Source organism: Colias croceus, chromosome 7 (genome assembly GCF_905220415.1).
Source record: "Colias croceus chromosome 7, ilColCroc2.1".
In the NCBI taxonomy this organism is placed as follows: Eukaryota; Metazoa; Arthropoda; class Insecta; order Lepidoptera; family Pieridae; genus Colias; species Colias croceus.
In genome coordinates this window covers 2164191-2187831 of record NC_059543.1, presented here as the reverse complement: position 1 = coordinate 2187831, position 23641 = coordinate 2164191, and the positions used below count along the sequence as shown (strand labels likewise).

The following is a 23641-nucleotide window of genomic DNA, read 5'->3' as shown; positions in this document are numbered from 1 at the left end:
GTCGAGCCGCTTTAATGATGGGGCCGCGGGTATTGGAGGGAATTCTTCCGCGACCAGGCGGGAATTGAACCCGCTTCTTTCGCCTTGCCGGGATGACTCCTGACCTCTCAGCCACTCTGGATCTCACCAGAGCAATTAAATTTATATTTCTTCTTAATGAATGAAAACCATTAAAGATTAAAATATCATTATTTTTTGTTAGACACTGGTTGCATGATTGTCTTGCTCTTTGGCTATGCCTTGCCAAGAGATTGTAATTAGTAGGTATAGGATATACATATTCGATTCAAAATACGCTCAAACCCAAGTAACTAGTAATACAGGAGACGAAATTAATTCAAATCTTTTTTCATAAATAACAAAAAACAAGCAAAAAACTATAACACAAAATATGGATTTAAAAAAATTCTCTCATGACATTTACAAAATATAACCAACTAGCTTTCCTCCCGCGGCATCGCCCGCGCAGTCAAAGAAAAACCTGCATAGTTCCCGTTCCCGTGGGATTTCCGGGATAAAATCTATCCTATGTCCTTTCTCGGGTATCAAAATATCTCTATACCAAATTTCATGCAAATTGGTTCAGTAGTTAAAGTGTGATTGAGTAACAGACAGACAGACAGACAGAGTTACTTTCGCATTTATAATATTAGTATGGATGTATTCATTATTTTTTGTTTATGTTTAGTAGATAGGCCATAGATAAATAATGTAGGAAAATAAATAAAACTACTTGGAATAGAATTATTTTTTATTAAATGTGTAAAATGACCTTACAATTATAATAATAAACATGCAATTTAGGGCCGATTTTTCAATGCTTGGATAAAACTTATTCGTCGAATAATGTATAAAACTACCATTTTAAAAACGTATTCTAATTGCCCGTATTTGACAGTTTACGTGAGTTTTTAATATTATCGTGTAATACTTTATTGGACGGATAAGTTTTATCCAAACATTGAAAAATCGGCCCTTATACAAATTAAGTATGTTCTCGTTAAGATATAAGTAATTGTCATAGTTGTCATATCATGATATTATTTATCTTTATTCTTTACCTAAACTAGTTGTAGCCCGTGGTTACAGTCGTCATTTTTTAATTATCAATATATTGACTGGGATACAACCTTACAATAAAGTCACGTAAATAAATATTATATTTTTGAATGAAGTCGGTATACCGGCTGATAAGCATATTTGATTTTGAATACATAAAAAAAAAACAAAAACCTTTGGTCTTTACAAAAAGGTTTTTTTGATATTCTTGTTGAATATAAAATGTTTTATTACATCCTTAGCATAGTATCATCTCGTTCTACCTATGTTCTTAGCTGGTTTTAATTTTTAAAGTACATCAGGACTTCTTATTTCTTAAGAAAATAAACTTAATTTAAAATAATAGCATTCAGCATCACGTACGAAGGTATGTATTATATTAATTATACAGGGTGTCCCACCGTGCGTCGGTATTCTAAGCTCAATGGAGGTTATAGTTTTGCGTACGCTGAGTACGTAAAAAGTACTTAAAAAATTCCAGATGCATTTTTTTAAAGTGAAACTTTTTTTCAAATAGATGAATTCTTAAAAGCTTAAGCGCCCAACTTTGCCACACGCAAGTGAGCTATCGCTAAGATTATTTTTTCATAGACAAAAATGGTCACATTATCGAAGCGTTATTAGTATGCTGGCTGCGCGAAGCTAGAGAAGAAAACATGAATTTTAAGGAAATATTAAGCAAAACATTTTTGGCGTAATTTTGTTGTTTAAGTATTTTTTACGTGATCAGTGTATGCAAAACTACAAGTTCCTTCGCGCTTAGTATACCAATAGTGGGACACCCTGTATACAATACACCAATGTAGTTGCATAAACATTAAACATTACCTTCCGTAAATAATTGTATTTAATTGCCAATTAGATATATACTATATAAAATGTATATTATACATACTACATAGTTAGACTATTATTTATACACACACTGTGATGTTAGATAACAAAAAAAATACATATTTCATTTTAATAAAATATATATTATTGTAAGCTGGCAAGTTGCCTTGGCATACAATTTTGTAAGGATTTCTTGAGGTTTCGCATTTTTTTATGACAATATATATTATTGTTCACATAATATTGAGTAATTGTGTTGCCAACTAACAAAATATTTTATTTTTACATGAATTCAAGTAAAATTGAGAGCATTTATAATTTTGTACATTAATGCCTTATACATTATATTATATTATAGGTAGCTCCTAAGATGGTTTGGCGGTAGTCAGTGGATCATTGATTTGATTTTAAGATTTTTTATTATTTTTGCAGAAATGATGGCATAATTCCAAAAACGTCATCTTAATAAATATTAGGTATTTTTCAAATTTTGCGTCTATTTTTATATTTTGAAAAAAAAAAACGTTTTAAGTCCTAAATATTTAGTTACGTTATATTATAAAATTTCTAAACAAGAATTGGATCATTTTCGTAACCACTATTCAACAACATATGTACATCATTACTGGCCTCCTATTATCAAATCCGTGGCGTCACTCGGACCCAGAACTCCGGTATCGATGTGATGATGCCCTGGATCCTCTTGGCTGGTTTCTTCAAGGGTCTACCATCAGCTGTGGACACGTGGAACGCTTGCATGAACACAGCGAACACCAGAAACATGCCTTGTCTAGCGTAAGTTTCACCCGCGCAGAGCCTTCTTCCTAGAATTTTAAAATGACTTTAATTTTAATGGTATTTAGAGGTAATTTTTAGATTTGTAACATTCAAATCCTCGTTTTAAAAACATTGTAAAATGATTTTTTTTAATAAAAAATAAAGTTCGATTACGAGACGGAAATTAAAAAAATCTCAAAGAAAAATGTGATTTATGATCTATCCTTTACTTATTAAGAAGAACGTTGTAAAAAGTTTCATATAATTTAAGTTTACATTTTTTCATAAGCCTGGTTTTTTCCATGACAGTTTTCTTGGGACAAAGCTGATACTTGGCTGATACTAATTGAATTGCCTATTTTTATTTTTTTGAACCAGTCCGCCATTTGTTAATCATTAACACAACCATCGAGCTTCTTTTGTTCTATCTTCTATCTTTAGAGACTCTTGAACAAAGACCAATTTATACCTACCTACTGCGTCAAGAGTAGGTAAAATTATTATGTACTCAATTTTAAACTGATTCTGATGGTTACTGCTTTTGTGTGAAATAGTAACAAATATTCTTTTTATTTATTTATTTCTTTCTAAAAACATTACAAGGTGGAGACATGGGGAAGGACTTACAACATTGTCCATGAAGACAAAATGATTGTTTGTAGTGAAGTCCTACTAACATTATAAATGCGAATGTTTGTCAGGATGTGTAACTATGTGTGTGTTTGTTATTCTTTCACGCAAATACTACTGAACCCTAAGACTGAACCGATTACAATGAAATTAAGCACACATATAGAGTGGAATTGGATTAACACATAGGATGGGTATTATCCTGGAAATCCCACGGGAACGAGAACTATGCGGGTTTTTCTTTGAAAACGCAAACGAAGCCGCGGGCGGAAATCTAGTTTTTATATAAATTGAACGAGTGCTATTTTAAAGATTTTTTATTCAATGACTCACGCCAACTCCCAATAAAAATATAAACAAATAAAAGAAAAAGTTGTTAGGCTTGTCCGATGTACAATGACGGACATTGACCTTTTATAAAGCGAACCCGGTCACTAAAGCATTGTTATTTTCCAATAGCCTTTCTCAAGGTTTCGACTTTCGAGTAATATTCCTTTTTGGTTACTATACTATTTTTTTTTTACTAATAAACCCTATTCAATTACAATTTATTAGGCACTTATCACACAGTTTCAAAATATAACAAAAGTTTGTAATAATGGATGGATGATATTTATTGTATATGTTACTTTCACGTGAAAATTTCTTTACTAGCTATCTATCACCGAAAGAATTTATCAAATCGGACCAGTAGTTCCTGAGATTAGCGCGTTCAAACAAAGAAAGTATTCTGTGATATTAGTATAGTATAATATTATATATATTTAATAATGATTAACTCTGCTGAAAACGAGACTTACTCCTCTGCAAGGTCATTCCAAAATGTGTTGTTTTTGTTTTAGTTTTTATGTTCTACGTTTGTGTATGATTAAAAAAAAACTACTTGAACACTATCATTGTGTTGTGTGTGTGTGCCTGTGTATCTAACATAACTACAGATCGAGAATAAAATTTTAAGGATCATTCAAATTTTTCTTTAGTCGTTTGTGAAAAAAATTTATGAGCAAAAACAAAAAAAAAATATTTTTTATTTCATTTTATTGAATCAGTTATAGGCTCTCCTCTAATCTACCTCTGTAGACGTCATATAATTGCATTTTTTGTGAAATAATATAAAATATTAATGTACCTAACTAGATAATCTGAGCAAAAAATATACACTTAAAAAATACATTAGGTAACTACCTATCTCTCTTTTTTCTTTCAATGTAATCATCTAACGTGTCTCAATTTCTCAAACAGTAGATAAGTTATTAGGCGTTACTAGATAGTAGATACACATATTATTAGATAGTAAGTAGATACACATATTATTAGCTTTCAATTTAACTTGAACAATATTTTATTAGTAATCTTATGTTAGTGTTAGTAATACATATTACATACCCGCTCCAAAAGGCAGTGATTTATCGGAGGTAACTTGCAGTTTTCCATCAACGATATACCTCTCTGGTCTAAAGTTTTCCGGGTCGCCCCAAATTTTTTTATCCGTATGTAGACTCAGAAGATTAACAGACACTGAAGTATCCTGAAACAAAATCAATTATTTTGACACGACCGTGTAATTCTACTGTCAACGCGACTAAATAAGTTTTACTTTAAAAAGTTGAATCTATACATATAATAAATCTGTAGAAGGGTCAATTCTGTACATTGAAAATATTGAAAAAAAAATAGCAGGGGGTGTTACTGGATCGATACCAAGCCCAAATATGTGATTAAAAAAATTTTTGTCTGTCTGTCTGTCTGTCTGTCTGTATGTTCAGGCATCACGTGAAAACTAACGGTTCGATTTCGATGAAACTTGGTATAATTATACCTTATTATCCTGGGCATAAAATAGGATACTTTTTATCCCGCAAAAATACGTAGAAAAAAAAATCTTAATTTTTCTTAATTTTTCCGCGCGGACGGAGTCGCGGGCGGAAGCTATTCCATAATAATATTCATCAAGTTATGCTATATTGGCATGTCTAAATATCAAATTGTTTTCAAAGTTCAATTTAGAGCCAGCGCGCACGAGCAACTTTGTCTCCGCAACTATTTTGTCTCTCCCATCAATTGTATGGGGAGTTGCGTCGCTACGTTCGCGCACTTTCATACTAGCCCATGGGTGGGAGAGTCAAAGTAGTTGCGGATACATCAACTCCCATCAACTATATGGGCTAGGAAAGTGCGCGCACGTAGCGACGCAACTTCCTATAGAGTTGATGGGAGAGACAAAATAGTTGCGGAGACAAAAGTTTCTCTTGCGCGCTAGCTCTCAGTTTTTATGATGTTTCTGTGTGATCAAGAGACTCGGATTTCTAGTTATTCTGTTTACGACTTAATAGTCGTTTGTAGTTCTATTAATATAGAAGGTATTAACTTCTACTAAACCTATATATTTAACTGTTTATGGCTTGATTCTTCCGCATGTCAAGTACATTCGAAATCACTAAATAATTTTATTGAAAGATTAACAAAACAAAAAGACGTGATCGTTTTACAAAGATCGCTGATAACCTTTTGGCTTTTAATGGAGATGAAATCATGAGCCGTGCAGCCACTCAGGCGCATGCGAAAGATAAAACTGTCGCTAAAAATCCGAGTCGGACTCGCGCACAAAGAGTTCCGTACTATGAAAACCCCCTTAACATATTTTTTTAGTATTTGTTGTTATAGCGGCAACGGAAATTTTCAGCTTTCTAGTTATGACGGTTTATGAGATAGGTACAGCGTCGAGGCAGACGCCAGACAGACGGACAGACAGCTTAGTAATGGGGTCCTTACCCTTTTGGGTACGGAACCCTAAAAAGCAACGACATTTAATCACATAATATATAAACAAGTTAAACTTTTGTAGGAATCAACGCTTTTCGACATAATATTGTCAAGGCTAGGTTATTGACTTTCGGAATAAAACCGTAATTGTAACGGTTGAATTTATCATTTATTGTTCCATTATTATAGGTACCTAATAATAGCAATATTATTTATGCACGTATTAAAGTGTATAATTTATACATACACACTTATATCCTGAGATTTGTTATATAGTTATGACTTAAAATATTTCAATCTGAAAAAAAAAACATCGCTTCACTAAGAAAACAAAGTCAGTGAAAATAAGCTTTAAAATAAAAATGGTCAAAGACTTCGACTATGTAAGTTATAACATTCCTAGATTATAACTTTGTGACTTAATACATTAAATAAAAGAATATAAAGGTCATTTACCTTTGGTATATCGAAGCCCTCTAGTTTTGTATCGACCATAGCTCTGTGGGCCACTCCTAGCGGGACCAATGTTTCGAACCGCAGCATCTCACGAATACACGCCTCTGTGTACGGCAATCTAGAAACAAATTTATTACAATACACATAAGGTCTTGAATTTCTCTGTCGTTTACTGTTTATAACAAAATAAGGTTCGTGCATGGAAATTAAATATTCTCACATCAGTTAAAAATGTGAACATTAAAATAATCAATGCAAGTGCATTATCACTTCTCCAACTTACTAAACGTGATAATAAAAGTCTTTAAAAAACATGATATTCAATGTTCTGAGTCAAGAACACTTGACCTTATTGGATATATGAAATGGTAAGTGCACTAAAATAAGGAAGCGAAATCAGAAAGCAAATCGAAGTGCGATATATTCTTCCCTATAATAACACATATAAATTCAATGCATTTATGTAAATAAGTGTGAAAGACCTTTTTGTTCATTCAACTCTACTTCAATGCCGTATTATCGCTTACTCTTTGCAAAATAACTATTAAATAATTAAGTTTCATTCGCGCGCCGACCGTCTTACCGAGTGGACGTACATACCTGTGCGCATACCGTGTTATTCGTTACAACTACTGACAATGAACGTAATGCGATCACCTACTGGAAGTGGCATGGTTTCTGTGCATAGTGACCCTCAAATTAATGTGTCTAGTGAAAAGCCCCTTGATCAGCAAGTAACTTTTCGTCATAAAAGAAAATTTAAAGACGATGATGAATCGATCAAAAATGAGTTAAGTGAATTAAACAAACAAATGTCCCGGATGATGGATATGATGTCGGCCTTATCTGATAACCAAAGAGAGTTCATGAATAAAATCTCAGGCGACATTTCATCTATTAAACAGGAGATGTCTGAAACGAAACTGTCACTAGAAACACTGAAAATGGAGCAGACTTCGCTTAAAACTAATGTTAATTTGCTTCTAAATAAGAACTCCGATACCGAAATACGGCTTAATGGTGTTGAAGCTAAATTAAAAGACCTACCGCTCGACATTAATAACTTCAAGCAACCTTCAAACCAGGAAGAGATTATATATGAAATACATGAGCGTCAAAAACGCAGCAAAAATTTAATAATTACCAACTTACCTGAATGTGTCGCTGTCGAGACAACAACAAGAAAAGCTTCTGACGCTAAAAATGTAATACAATTTCTAAAAAACATAATACCGTGTAGCCCAGATCCAGTAGCAACAATAAGACTAGGTAAATTAATACCAAACAAATGTCGACCACTAAAAGTATGTTTTTCAACAGAAGAACCAGTTAAAATAATTTTAAGAAATAAGCACAAAAATTGTAGAAAAGATATTGGGATTTATTCCGATCAAACTCCACAGCAACGAGCATACCTAAAACTTCTAAAAGATGAACTCAAACAAAAAACGGACGAGGGTATAAAAAACTTAAGTATAAAATATATTAAAGGCATCCCTAAAATCGTTGAAACGGATTCAAAAAACTAGATCAAGCTAAAAGAACAGAAGATTTAACCAACCCGGCTATCGATAACCTGACATACCAACTAACCAATAACTATGGTGAAATTAAATTCTCAAATAAATCCCTGAAATTTATGTATGCAAATGTACGTAGTATTGTAAGACCAGGTAAATTAGATGAACTTAGATGTGTGATAGAGTCATTTAAATACACAATACACGTAATCATATTGACTGAAACTTGGATCAAAACAAAGGACGAAGGTGAACGACTCCAACTTCCACGATATAGGCACTATTATAATTACAGGTCAAATAGTAGAGGAGGTGGGGTCTCAATATTTGTCCACAACAATCTCCAACACAATCAAAGTCACGATCTAGTATTACTTGATAACCATTATCTCTGGGTCCACCTCTATAACTATTCATTGGACATAGGTGCTATATATCGTAAACCAGATCCAGTTACACTTCAAAATTTTTTCGAAACCTTTGAAATACAACTTCAAAAAAGTAGCAGAGCCATCATATTTGGTGATTTCAATATAAATTTATTAAATTTGGATCGAACTAATAATACCTACAAGGACTTGGTTGAGATAAATGGCTTCCAACTACTAAACAAGATTGATGAAACATACTGTACACGAGAAACCAATACGACAAAATCAATTCTAGATCATGTTGCTACAAATGTGAAACAAAACGATTTCCACCTTGCCATTGTAGAATCAGCAATGTCAGATCACAAACAGATATTCTTAGAAATGAAGAAATATAAACCTGATTTATTTAAAAGAATAGAATATGAAGCACTAAATTACAATGAATTATACTTATACATAAAAAATAACCATATTTACAATAACAATTTGGAATATTCACAAGTGGAATTAAGATTAAAAGAAGCAATAAACAAAAATAAAGTCATTAAATCAAAAATACTCAACAAACCAAGACAAGACTGGATACACAGAGATATAATTAAAGAAATCAACGACAGAAATCAAATTTATTACGAGCACAAATTGAACAAAGATAACAAATGCATTGAACAGAAGTTTAAAAAAAAGAGAAATCAAGTAACTGCTAAAATACAGAAAACAAAAAACGAATATTATACAAGAGAATTTCATAAAGTTCTCAAACAACCAAAGAAGATGTGGAGCCTTATAAACTCGTTATCTAGGAATAGCACAAAGGATACTGTCATTCCACAGATCATAACCCCTACTGGCTTAATAAGCGATGAAAAGGAAATTTGTAAGTGTTTTAATATCTTCTTTGCTTCGGTTGGCTCGAATTTAGCAAATAAAATTCCTAAAACCCAGAATTATCAACTTAATGTGACATTAGATTACAATAATTCATTCACCCAGTTTAATCCCACTAACGCTGAAGAAGTAAAAAACATTATTAACTCGCTAAACTCAAATACCAGCTCAGGGTTAGATGGCATTAGCGTTAAAGCCTTAAAATGTATCAAAGACTTGATAAGCCATGATCTAGCGTGTTGTATAAATAAATGTCTATCAGAAGGAACATTTCCAAACTCTCTAAAAATGGCCAAAGTCGTACCTATATTTAAAGCTGGTAGCAAAACAGACCCTAACAATTACCGACCAATCTCTGTCCTACCTGTTATATCAAAAATTTTTGAAAGGGTCTTGCACACTCAATTAAAAAAATTCCTTGACTCAATCAACTTTCTTTATCAGAAACAATACGGCTTCCGTCCCAAATCCAATACTCTCTCAGCCACGTCAGATCTTATAACAAAACTTATTAGTAACTTAGACAATAGAAATATTGCGGTTGGCATTTTTGTGGACCTAAAAAAAGCGTTTGATACCGTGAGCCACGACTTGTTACTAACAAAACTTCATTGCATTGGTATCAGGGGAACAGCTCATGAATTAATTAAATCCTACCTCGCAAACCGTTGTCAAATTGTCAAAATTGGATCATGTCAAAGTGATCCTATGCCGATATGTTATGGAGTACCACAAGGCTCTATTTTAGGCCCACTATTGTTCCTAGTATACATAAACAACGTATATGAGCTTCCCTTCAAAGGTGACTTAAGTCTATATGCTGATGACACCAGCCTATTCTATTATGGACAGTCAATACACTCTTTGATATCGGAAGCTCAACATGACATGACCCTCCTTAACACTTGGTTACAAAATAACCTACTGACAATTAACGTTGAAAAAACGAATTACATTATATTCTCACCTAAATCTAAAAAAGTTCCAACACACGCCCCTCTTTTTATAAATAATCAACAAATTAAACAGATTAATGAAGAAAAATATCTGGGTCTAGTATTGGATAGTCATATGACCTGGAAACCGCATATTGAGAAAGTCAGGAAAAAAATAGTTTCATTGTCTGGTGCATTAAGAGGATTTGCAAAATGTCTTCCAAATACTGTTCGATATACTATTTATAACTCCTTAATTAAATCCCACTTAGATTATCTAATACCTATATGGGGAGCATCCGCTAAAACTAACATGAACAAAGTGCAAATAGCCCAAAATAGATTAATAAAAACCCTTTTTTGCTATAATTATCTCACTCCAACAAAAAAAATATATAAAGATACTAAAATAATGGATATTTCGCAAATTTACATCTATAATACTTGTATCCTGATACGTAAATTGTTTAATAAGGAAATTCATACAGATATCACTTTAACTAAAAGAAAGCGAAATTCTAATCTACGACAAAATGTATGTTATGACAACCTAAATATCCATCCAGCCCGTACCTACTATGGCTCAAAAAATTTACTTCATGACGGAGTTAAAATATACAATAGCCTACCTACAGATATAAAACAAATAAAATCATTAGGATTGTTCAAAAAGAAATTAAAACTTCATATACTACAAAATGAAAATATTTCCTGTAATAACTATCGTGTATAAAACTTAAAAATGTAAATAACTGAAATAAAATCAGCAATATAAAGAAAAATAACAACGATCACAAAGTACTCTTATCACAGTCACTAGTTAAAAAAAAAAAATAAAAAAAAAATATATTATAGTATAAAGTGTTAATTATAACATAAAAAGTATATATACAAAAATAATCAAAAGAGTAAAAACCATTATAACATAATATTATGAATTATTATATAAAGTAATAAACAAAAAAAAAACAAACAAGAGTGTATATATTCAAGATTGTAAAATTACTTTAAATAGTTAAGTCATTTACACTAAATGTTTAAATAAATGTACAATTAATATTTATTTTAGTTCATGCACTCGATGTCACATTTAGTTGATTTATATCCGCGTTAGCATTCCTTACGAACACAGCCATACCGTCATAAGACGATATTATTGTACAGAGTAGTTCTCCGCTCACCCGCAAGTTTTTAACATTTTTGTCAAGGTGTACAAGTTAACACTATTGAATTAGAATAAGTGAATTGTAAAATTCTTTTGAAATAAATGTCTCTAAACCTAAGTATGTACTTTATCAGTTTAGGACGTGGAAACTGTTGATACTATAATGATTATTATACGAGTAAAGGCCGTGTACGCGGTCCGTGCGCTGTTTGGCTCAAATATGTGATTTTTCAAACCAGATTGTCCATCAACCACTTATCTTACAAACATATGAATTACTAATAATTTTAGGAAATTTTATTGTCTATATAGTTAGTTAAGAGTTTTTTTCAATTAATACAGTATTTGTGAATACCATCAAGATAACTGAGCCGATGATTACTTGATTTCGCTTTTAGTGTCAATTTCGAAGCTAAAAATATCTGAAATCGCTGACAGATCTAACACACAATTTTTTTTAACTAACTGCAAAAATCCTTATTAAAATAGTTAGTTAAAAGATTTTTTTATTTTGGACTCCTAACTTACGAAATTAAAATCCGAACAATGTGAATTTTTTTAGAAATTATAGTCGACAAAATGATTATTTTCACCAAGATATTTGACTTAGTTTAATATAATTTTTACATATTGCAATAAAAGAACGTCTTACTTATAAGATAAAATTTAAAAAATCAACTAAGGTACCTCTATTATTTTTCTACAATTTTTTTTAAAGTACTATAAAACACTGCGCGCGACCCGATTAAAATCAGTCGGCAGCGAGCCTTTCCAGAGAGAGGACATGTTGCTCGGCGCTCTCCTGTGGACTTATGCTGTTCATAGTAAAAGGATAGCGCAAGCCGCGATCTATCGTAATAGATCGCGGAGATTTTGACTTGCGTTAAATTGAATAAGCCCTCTTTATTATTATAGCTTACGGTAAACTCCTTTATGTAAATTAAAATGAAACTTAAACGACCTTAACTACAAAATACCAATTATCTAATTCTATTCTAATATATAATAAGTACATTTTATAAAGGCGAAAGTTTGTAAGTATGGATGTTTGTAACTCTTTCACGTAAAAACTACTGAACCGATTACTATGAAATTTAGCACACATATAGAGGGTAACTAGGATTAACACATAGGATATTTTATCCCGGAAATCCCACGGGAACGGGAACAATGCGGGTTTTCCTTTGGAAACGCGGGCGAACCCGCGGGCGGAAATCTAGTCATTATATATTTATGTATCTATAATCCTATTAAATGTTTAGGGAATGACCGTGTGTGCAGGTACAATGGTCTATACCAGTTACCAATGTATCTTATCAACCGACTTCAAAAAATGAATGGTAGTCTGCAGTTCTCACATCAATTCGACTGTATTTTTTGGGTTTGTTACATCAGAACTTTTGACTTAATTTTCATTGAAAATTTGATAATTTTTTTGATATATTTTTTAATGAAAGCCAGGTCCATCTAGGTACATTTTGTTTGGTGCTGACTTCTGATAACACTAAAGCGATTTTTGTAACAAAATAAGTATTAAAAGCAAATCCGGAATAGATTAGGTAGAATTTTAATGACTCATTTACTGACGTAAAATCTATAGGTAAATAAACATTTTCCAGTAAGTATAATATAATGCGACCTTCTTCAGGCACTTGAAACTAAGAATGTTGTAAATAAGCACAAGGATTGAACACTTCATATGAAGTGAAAATTAAATACAGGGCAAATACTAATGTATAGATTTTTGAATAATTTATGATATATTATGTAGTTAGATATAAGTTACATATTATGTAATATTGACATGATGTTAAAAGAGCAACTATGGAGTTTCTTGCCGATTCTTCTCCATAGATCACTGCTTTCCAAATCGGTGGTAAATGTTAAAAATAATTATGTAATGACGATTCGAAAGTGCAACTAAATAGTAGTCTAATTGAATAAATGAATGTTTGAGTTTGAGTTTGAAGTAAAACTTCTTTATCGGGGTTGGAAAAAAATTAGTGTTACATTTTTTCATTACGCGAGACATTTTTCCGTTACGCGCCATCTTATTCTTATCCCTACCACGCGTGATTCGACGTATTTCTGTAAAGTTGTATATGGTAAATTATTTTTTGAAAAATAAGGTCATAAAGAAGTTTCACTTCTTACGTGTGTACTTATATTAGCTTTACTTGTAGGCCTGTGTGTTTGTGTGTAACCTGCTTATTTATTAGACTTCATTTTGACGGTGGACTTTTAATCGACAATTTTAATTTTAACTTTGCACACTTAACAATAAAAGTAATTTCGTCTAGGAATTTCTATCTCATAATATAATATAATGGAAAAAATATGGACATGCACAATACCTACATGAAACTTTAATATAACGAAACATAATATGTTCCATTTTTAATTGATATCTCCCTCTAATCGGAAATATTATCTGTTTGTGAATTTTTATTTTAACCTCTGATTGAAGTTATTCAAAAGGTTAAAAATGAAGTTGGTATTTTTGCGTCAGTAAGATAACAATATGACGTCATAAGTTCTCTTATTTTATTAGTGGTTTAAGTTTTAACTCTGAAATCCATGCCTACTCAATGCGTGGGAATAAAGTTGTACTTATTGAATTAACATGTCATATCGATCGACCTTTATAATTGGTATAATATTGAGGTCAATTGTACAGCATAATACTTGATTATTTATATCAGTAAATCACTGTTTTATTTCCATAAGCCATCGATTAAAACAATATAGGTATAAGAATTAGACTAATACAATAATTTTAGGTCATTTTGATTAGAACTATGGTATAAGTATCTGATAATAAATAAATAATAGTATGATTTAGTTATTATCAATTAGACCTAACGTGGTTCTAAGTCGGTCAAGACTTTGACATTTTATAAAACACTTTTGATTATTTGGTTACCGATACAAGTAATATATACCTATATTTATAAGTAGTTCAGTAATTGTAGACTATCTATATATCTATATACAAATCAACAAATAGTATATCATTTATCATTTCTATACGTATGTATATGTAAATTATAACAAAGTATTTATTTGCTTATCCCTCAGAACTTACATTCAATTTTTTTAGAATAAAACAATCCCACCAAAAACATTTTCATGTAAAATGTTGCCAAGACGAGCCCATATGACTCGCACTGTCAAAAAGTTATCAGATCTCATGAAGAGCCAAGCTTCTTACACTACACGCCCTAACTCTACAAGGCCTAACTTCACAAACTCTACACCTTAGTCAAAATATGTGGCTTGGCCATTTCGCTACATTCACATCGGCGTAAGGTGAAAAATTAATTCACTGTGCATTACTTTTGTGTTATACAATAGTTCTTGTAGTAACGAACGGCCAAGCCACATATTTTGACTAAGGTGTAGAGTTTGTGAAGTTAGGCCTTGTAGAGTTAGGGCGTGTAGTGTTAGAAGCTTCGCTCTACATGAGATCTGATAACTTTTTGACAGTGCGAGTCATATGGGCTCGTCTTGGCAACATTTTACATGAAAATGTTTTTGGTGGGATTTCATTTCTTTTTGTAAGTTGTTTGTAACAAAAGTGTCGATTAAAGTTTTTATTTTTTTTTAATAAGGAGTACCTATACATATAATTATTTATCTAGGGGAACCAAGTTTTAGATTATTAGATTAGACCTCTAGCGTCATCAAAATTTAATTTAAAATTACAGGTCTCATACAAACTCCCATCCCCTAGTTTAAGGGGTTGGGGGATGAAAGTTAAAATTTTTATAATTTTTTTGTTGTTTGTGTGCTAATACTAGCTTACATACAAAATTTCAGCTTTCTAGGACATTAGGAAATAACTTAAGAATTTTGATGATCATCATTGAGTCAGTGACGAAATTAGCGTTTTTTAGATATAAATAAAATCTGAAGTATAAAAGCTAATGTAATTAAAACTTAATATGTTTAATAAGTCCGCTATTGACAATATATCCCGAAATATTTGTTGATCTAGCATAATCCAAACCCAAGTTATGAGGGTTCAAAAAAACGTCGAAGCGCTTCGAGAAAAGGTAGGTAGTGCCCGTGCTTGTTCGCTTGGCTCGTCTTGGCGGGGGCACTACCGTGCCCCCAGATCTCTGAACTTTGTGTTTTAATCAGGTTTTCACTATTTTAATCAGTAAAATTATTAAACGAAAATAGCAACTATACTGTATTATATGCAGGATATTGAAATAACAAAAATTCTACTAGTGGCCGAATTCAATATCACATTGATTATTCAAAAATCACGCACGTTCCGAGTAATTAATCTAAAACATTGACGGTACTAAATCTGATTAAGATAATGTGATAATCTAGCTATAAGCCTATGTAGAGATTAGTTATTCATACCGAGAGGAAGACGAGGAGAGTTGGAACTTGTCTGTTTAACCATGATGACATGTTTTTCAGGTGTATGTATATATATTTCTTTAGCACGCTCTAGAGTTTAGAGCCTGACTTCTAGTCGTTGAGTAGTGATAGAGGATAGAATTGAATTAATGGGTAAACATATATGTTATAGCTGCTGAATTACCACTGTTTTTCTATGTTTAAGTTCTTAGAATAACAGCAGTAGCTATAGGTACATTTTAATAATGGTTGAAACTGTGTTCAATAAATATGGAATATTTACCATCAAACCATTTCAAGGATGGTTGTTGTTTATTTTATTTGGTAAACAAGAACTTAAAGAAAATTTCAATGGAATATAGTGACTTTATTTTTATGACAAAATCTTTAAGATATCAGTCTTTCTTTGCCTTATTCTTACGTTATTTCAATTTGCCGAGTCTCCCCTTTAGTTCACCTTTTAGGTAATAAATCATAGGCTTAAATGATCAATTATGATTTAATACGATAATTTAAAAACGCACATTTAAGATTACCACAATGTGGATTGAAATAATATTATGTTTCACTATAGTCTGTGTATCTGTTGAAAATGTCGGAAAATCAATGTTTTACCCATTATAAATTTATTTTTTTTATTTTAGGATCAAAAAAAGCTTTTAAATTAAAACCAAATTTCTTAGAATATAAAAAAATATGATAAAATAATTTTAGTTTCATATCTATGCTTAGTTCTAAGGACTTTAAAACAATTATTTATAATATAATATAAATTAGTAGATACTTGTAACAATAACTTATGTAGAAACTATAATAATTTATAATGGAAGTAAATTGGTCAGAGTTCTAGATTCAATTACTTTAAAATATTAGACTAATTATAAAATTATCACAAAAAATTCATTAAATAAACATAAATTCCAAGCCACTTATTTGTACCTACATGCATTTATAATTGTGACGAGCGAAGTCACGCGCTAAGGCTCAATCTTGATACCAATATCTATAAAAAATAATAATTGTACCTTGTACGTATTAAATAATATCTTTCCTTTGCCTATTAATTGTTTTTAATACAGAATAGCTAAAACAATTAGACAGATTAAAAAAATTAATGCAAGATAATTACTATTATCGTATTCGCATAGTTTTGTATTAATTTCATCATAATAATCTTTAGTTTAATAAGATAATGTTTAACTGATCGTATCGGAAAATAATCCTTCTAAACTTCCATTCCAATTCCAATAGATATGCAATATCATAAATGCGAATAAAAAAATGTTATAACGAATAAAATATAGATGAAAGTTTCAATACTCTCTCACGCGAAAATCACTTAACAAATTTTCATTATACTTGACAGTGATGTAGCTTATGTACCAAAATAACACACAGCTATAGAAATAATTGCTGTTGAGCACGAGTTCATCCGCATGCGAAACCGCGCGGCACAGCTTATAGTTACTAGGACATAGGCCTCTACTGGTTTCTCCCATATACCTTTATGGGATAAAACCTATCCTATGTTAACACATAGGATAGGTTTTACACATATAGAAGGTAGCGTGGATGTTCCACGCTACCCTCTATATGTGTGCTAAATTTCATTGTAATCGGTTCAGCAGTATTTGCGTGAAAGAGCAAACATACATACACATACATCCATCCTCACAAACTTTCGCATTTATAATATTAGTAGAAGATAGAAGATAGATAGATAGTCAATAGTCATATTATGGGAACTCTCTAAAATGTGTATGTGTGTGTCATATACACGGAGCGTGTGTCATACACACACAAAAACTACCTACTTGGCTCTATCATCCAGTGTTGGTATGCGATCTCTCCCCACGACCCGGTCTATCTCCTCGTGTATCCCCTCCTGGATCTCCGGCTGCAGCAGCATCCGCTCCACGAGTAACGAGAGCATCATCTCGACGGCACTAGCGGCGGGGAACATGTAGTCGGTGCAGATCAGCGCCAGCTGTTCCACTGAAATTTGGTATAATGTGGATCTATGTAAACAGCTTATTATAGTCCTTTCCACCTAAGATGATTTCTGTGACACATCGATTTTTGACACGTGTAGAGATGTCTATACTGAAATCGTATCAATTGTTTCCGATAATCGATAATATTTTATATGGAAATGAAATCGATTTGAATAAAGTAGGGGAGACCGGGTACAAAAGTAACACTTTGTACTTTTGCCTTGATTTCTCACTGGGTGTTACTGTTATCATTAAATTAATATAACCATATATAAATTTAGTTCATATTCTTTACAGTAGCGTTTCAATTTATTACATTATGTAGTGTTTTATATTAATAAACGAAATTTAAAAAAAAATCGTCAGTTGTTACTTTCGACCCCGTAAGCAGGTCGAAAGTAACACGTCGTGGGTCGAAAGTAACAAGATAAAGGGGTTGGTAATTAATACAATATTATGATGGTAAATCAACAAATTATTTGTTTAAAGACTTTGTATTAGTAAAACAAACCAACTTTTGTATTTTAAATATAATACTTACAAATATAATACAAAACAAATCGATAAAAAATATTCTTAGTTTAAGTAATGAGATTAATTAAAATCATTCTTTTATAATTAAAAATTCTACATCCTGCATCCATCCACAAGCATTCCCAGCTCCATCACAACCACCAGAACCCTCAGCAAAACGAAAAAAGCGGGATGTGTTCTCCTAGAGCATTAATGGCAACAGTAACAGTTACTAATTTTCCAGGCTCTGCTAAGGTTATGGCACATATGTACTTGTTTAATGCCTTTTTATTCTACAATTTTGTTAGGTTTTGGTATTATAGTGGTCACCCCTGTCTCGTCCATATTCCAAATATCTTTTGGCTCAAATTGGTACCTTTCCCAATACCTCAGCAAGGTTAACAAAAAAAAAAAATATTCACATTATGCTCGTTGATGGAGATAACCGAAAATAAACTGTAGAGCACTCGATTAAAAAGTCGCGTAGATCAATTTATTTGTTATTAGTAAATCTCGATCGACGCAAGGTAGCTGAACTAGTATTCCCGGCTTTTATTTTTTTTATAAATCTAATAATATGATAATATGGCAAATATTATATTTTTTTGCAACGCCTCTAAAGCGCGTCACACACGGTGAAGATACTATAATATTTTATGTTAAGATTCTCTAATATAAAACGTTTTAGTATCTTAAGGTATCCGGTATCAGCGTTCTGACCATCATTTTTCTTTTTGTCATTGCGTACTAAGAACTGCCATCCTGTTACAAATGATCCACAAAATTTCGAGTCATTTGTAACAGGATGTGACGTGTGCCAAAATCATCTTTCAAAATGCTCGTCAGCTGTGTCGGTAATTCCTCGATCTAGTTCGTTATCACGGCATTCTGTTGAAGTAAAGGTGTAAATAAAAATATACATAATCATAATAGGACAAAAATAACATGTTACTTTTGTACCCATAGGGCTATGTTACTTTTGTACCCGTCTATATTTTTGCCAAGACGTGCAACAAAACTTTAAAATGGAACGTGCTACATTAAAATGATTATGAGCAATTCACAATTACTCTAATCAAGAATGGATATGCAAACATTCAGATTTCTATCATCCTTTTAAGACTACGTAAACGTTTAATAAAAAAATGTCGAAAATCTTACTTTTGATTCGTGAAAACACGTTGTGTTCTGTCACACAGCCTAACAACGCGTGGCGCACGCGGCGAATGAATACAATTAAGGGGGGCACTCTCGGCTATCACCTGACAGAGGCTAAGCGGTGTTCGCCCATTGGATAAATCTAGAGAGCATTTGTTACTTTCGACCCACCGTTACTTTTGTACCCGGTCTCCCCTACCAAAATTAGTTTTTTCGGCATTTCGCCAACAATTAACTAAGGAAACTTAGCAAACAACAGCAAAAAAAAGTCAACAATAACAATTAGTAACAATAACAGAATACCACGTAAAGTATCAATATAAAAATGCAACTTATATAGAAGGCTGAGGCACTCGTACAGACGATTGACTCGATTGACAAACGATCACAAGATGGGCGCCGATTTTATGTTTTCCAACTCTATGATTTTTCAACGATCCATTTCATGTACACGAATTGCGTAGGTATTATATTTTTGTGTTATTTTATTTTATTTTTCATTATGTTAAAATAAACAATACTGTTTTTGATTTATAAGCTTAAGATGTTTCATTTTTATATTTTTGGTAATAATGCCGCCATAAAATAGAAAAAAATTTTATGCACTAAAATTATTTTTGCGTTTTAAACATAAAATACGTAATTCGGAACACGACGAAGTGTCACAGGAATCATCCTACGTGAAAAGGACTATAACAGTAATGAAATCTGATTTTTTTGCGAGTTTTTGCTTTATTACATACTAGCTTTTCGCCCGCGGCTTCGCCCGCGCAGTCAAAGAAAAACCCGCATAGTTCCCGTTCCCGTGGGATTTCCGGGATTACGTCATTTTCCCGGGATAAAAAGTAGCCTATGTCCTTTCTCGGGTATCAAAATATCTCCATATCAAATTTCATGAAAATTGGTTCAGTAGTTTAGGCGTGATTGAGTAACAGACAGACAGACAGACAGAGTTACTTTCGCATTTATAATATTAGTATGGACTATAGCTGCACTTTGCGGTTTCACCCGCGTGGCTGCGATCCTGTTGGTCTTAGCGTAATGAGAATTATATAGCCTATATAGCCTTCCTCGATAAATGGGCTATTTAACACCGAAAGAATTTTTCAAACCAGACCATTAGTTTCTGAGATTAGCGCGGACAAACAAACAAACTCTTCAGCTTTATAATATTAGCATAGCGCAGATAAATTTTTAAAGAAACGTGTACCACTGAATAGATTTTTTATTATTGCCTCATATGCCGTGTGATATAACTATATTCTTCAGTCTTCTAAGTTAAATAATTACCTGAATATGTAGTCCGGTTGCTTGTCCGTTTCTCCTCCTTCATTTTCGTGAGATACGAATCAATGAAGTGTCTATCGTATGACTCATCATGTGTTTGCTGTACTTCTTTTATGAGAGTCTAAAAACATATAAATGTAACTTAATTAATATAATATAATAGACATGCGACAACAGTAGAACACTATCAAGATATAAGTACATGGGTCGATCAACTTTTATTGGTCCGACGTGTACGGATCATGTCCCTGAAGGATAATTAATAAACATGAAATCATAAAGAGTTAAATTCGTTTTAATTATATTCCTTTTAATATTTTCTAGCATTATTGCGAACAATATTTTACTTGTTTTATTAATTTGTGCGTTGTTTCATGGTTGTCGAGGGACTAAATGCAATTTTCCAGTACTATCACATTTGTCCCCATGCCACAATGCATTAACAAACTTCGCATCACGAACACATACTATCACGACCATAAATACCAAATACACTCCTTGTTTCAGTACATAATTATTGACATCCAAACATACAAACCATTTTTTTTTTATTGGATATAATACGATTTTCAGGCATTTTACTTTTGTCCCCATAAATCACCTACATGACACAGGTCTCACAGACAACCGTAATTTAGTTATGAAACCAAAACACATATGGCGCGGTAGATTCCTAAACAACAAGCTAAACACAATAATTAACTGTCGGGCTCAAACGCCACTTTGATTTGTATAAAATCACGGCAACAGTCGTCCGAGCGTTGTTGGTGAGTGTGGGGTGGCTTTTTTGTCAGTCCGTCAGACAACTGTGATTAAAACGTAAGTACTTGATGCATTGTTATCAATTATACTACACGAGATGCGCTTTCGTCTATATTTTAGTGTGAGCTGAGATTAATATATAAAATAACAATAGTATTTGCTTGGCGGCTCAAAATTTAAAAAATGTCCCGCGGACAACCAGTCACTTGGTCAACCAAAGTGGTTGTACCATGGACAATTTGGTTGTCCCTAGGACAATAATTATATAAAACTTATACTTTAACAGTTAAATAGTTCATGTTTTGTTTATTACTCGGCTGTTTCGGGAACACATTTTTATTACGCGATTTTATGTCTAGTTTAATTGTAATTTTAACATTTCAAAAATCAAGACGCTACTACTACAACTAAGATGTCCCCATATGAAAATCACATTATACTTCATTCATTCAGTTTTATCGAGAATCAGTTCATTTTAATTAAGTAAAATCAATAATACGATACGTAACAACCTCGCCTTAATAGTTTTTTTGTAAAAAATATCACTATTTCCGCTTTACTGAAACTTTTTTATCTATGAAACATTATTTGGTTGTTCAAAAGACATCATTCGTTTCAATTTTAATAAAAATATTTCGTATTTTGGGTGTAAATAGAACAAATATCAAAATATTATTTATTATTTAATATTAGAAGAATTTGTTTTAATTCTTAAGGGAATTTAACATTAAAAAAAGTACTATTGTGTAAGTTGTCCAAAGGACATTATTTCCCGTGAATAGATCTGTTCGTGAAGTTAAATCCACAAATGTATTTAATCAACATCACTGCTGCTTATATAATCTTAATCTACGAAGAATTATCTTCTAAATGAAATAGTAAAATGCTGAAAATTAAGTAAAAAAAAAATACGAGAAAATTATGATCGGGACCTTTAAAAATTGATTGACCCACATGATACATTTATTTCTAACGTTTCTGAATTTTACTATTCTTGTATCTATAAAATAATACAAACCAGGTCAAACTTATACTTATCAAGCCATACTATGAAACTATAATCTAGTTAAATCTTACATACTTATTATAATATTATCTGTGCCACAATATTGTACTACATAAAATATATTGCAATAGGTATGGAAAATAACCTCAAAAAACTTGACAATTGCGCCGTTCCCCTTCGTCAAGTCGCTGTACCCACACAATTTTGGGAAGAAGTCCTTCAACCAGGGTGTGATGACCACCGCACCACCTAGGTCGTTGGAACTCCTTTGGAAGAGCAGGGCCTTTCTCGCAAGCTCCCAGATATCAGCGTACTTTTCCCGGGGCAATGTGGACCGGACGAATACGTGAAGTAGCCCATTGATGAAAGGCACGGCGAAGAAATGTGGCAGGTAGATGAGGTTGCCGTTGACTATGTTCTGGAATTATTGGAGAATGGTAAGGAATATAGAAAGTGGAATCCAGGTTTTAATTATATAATAGGTATAGTGTATGTAATGGTTTATATTTTTATACTGGATTACTGGACTGACATTAAACAGGAAACAAGCCAGTCCACTTCATTATTTTTGAGTTTTTGTCTTTTGAAATAAGTAAAATTGTCATACATGCACTTATGTTTTTAACCTAATATCCTCGACTTTAAGATTATTAGGTAACGTAGAAAGTTGAGACAGTGCACTCCTCAAAATACAAGTTATTTGGTACAGTACGCGTCACGTAAAAAGAACGCTGGATGAAAGTGATGGGTGAGGGGTGTGTTTGCGCATGGATCGAGTTTTGCACGTAAGCTATGTGCCGATTATTTTATTTTTGAACTAGGCTCGCGAATCGTGGCTTCGCAATTACATATTTGTTATTCTTATACCACCTCATAACACCAAATAGACCGATAAATCGCCGATGCGCAGCTAAACCGTCAGCGTTCTTTTTACTTGACGCGACGTACCCTGGGTAGGTTTTTAAGTATTCATATAAAATTTTATTAATTCTACTCGCTAATGTGTTATTTATAAAGAAAATGCTGTTTTTAAATGGTTCACCTACTTAAAAAATGGTTACAAGCATGGACCAAAATAAACATAAGATTTTACTTAAAATAAATATCGGCCGCCCGTTGTGCGTTGTTTATAAGTTTTTTAAC

At 32.3% G+C, this 23641-nt stretch overlaps 1 protein-coding gene across 1 annotated transcript in view; it reads right to left on the bottom strand.

Annotated features, from left to right (window-relative positions):
- Positions 1–1945: 1945 nt before the first annotated feature.
- The window catches only part of LOC123693423 (probable cytochrome P450 304a1), a 36278-nt gene continuing 14582 nt past the window's right edge, over positions 1946–23641 (bottom strand). Inside the window, exons 4-9 of the mRNA XM_045638514.1 lie at positions 22644–22916; positions 20734–20851; positions 17593–17773; positions 6520–6637; positions 4687–4828; positions 1946–2717 (exon numbers count right to left, since the gene is read on the bottom strand). Coding sequence (XP_045494470.1) covers positions 2533–2717; positions 4687–4828; positions 6520–6637; positions 17593–17773; positions 20734–20851; positions 22644–22916 — 1017 coding nt within the window. The 3' untranslated portion in view covers positions 1946–2532. The remainder of the gene's footprint in view (positions 2718–4686; positions 4829–6519; positions 6638–17592; positions 17774–20733; positions 20852–22643; positions 22917–23641) is intronic.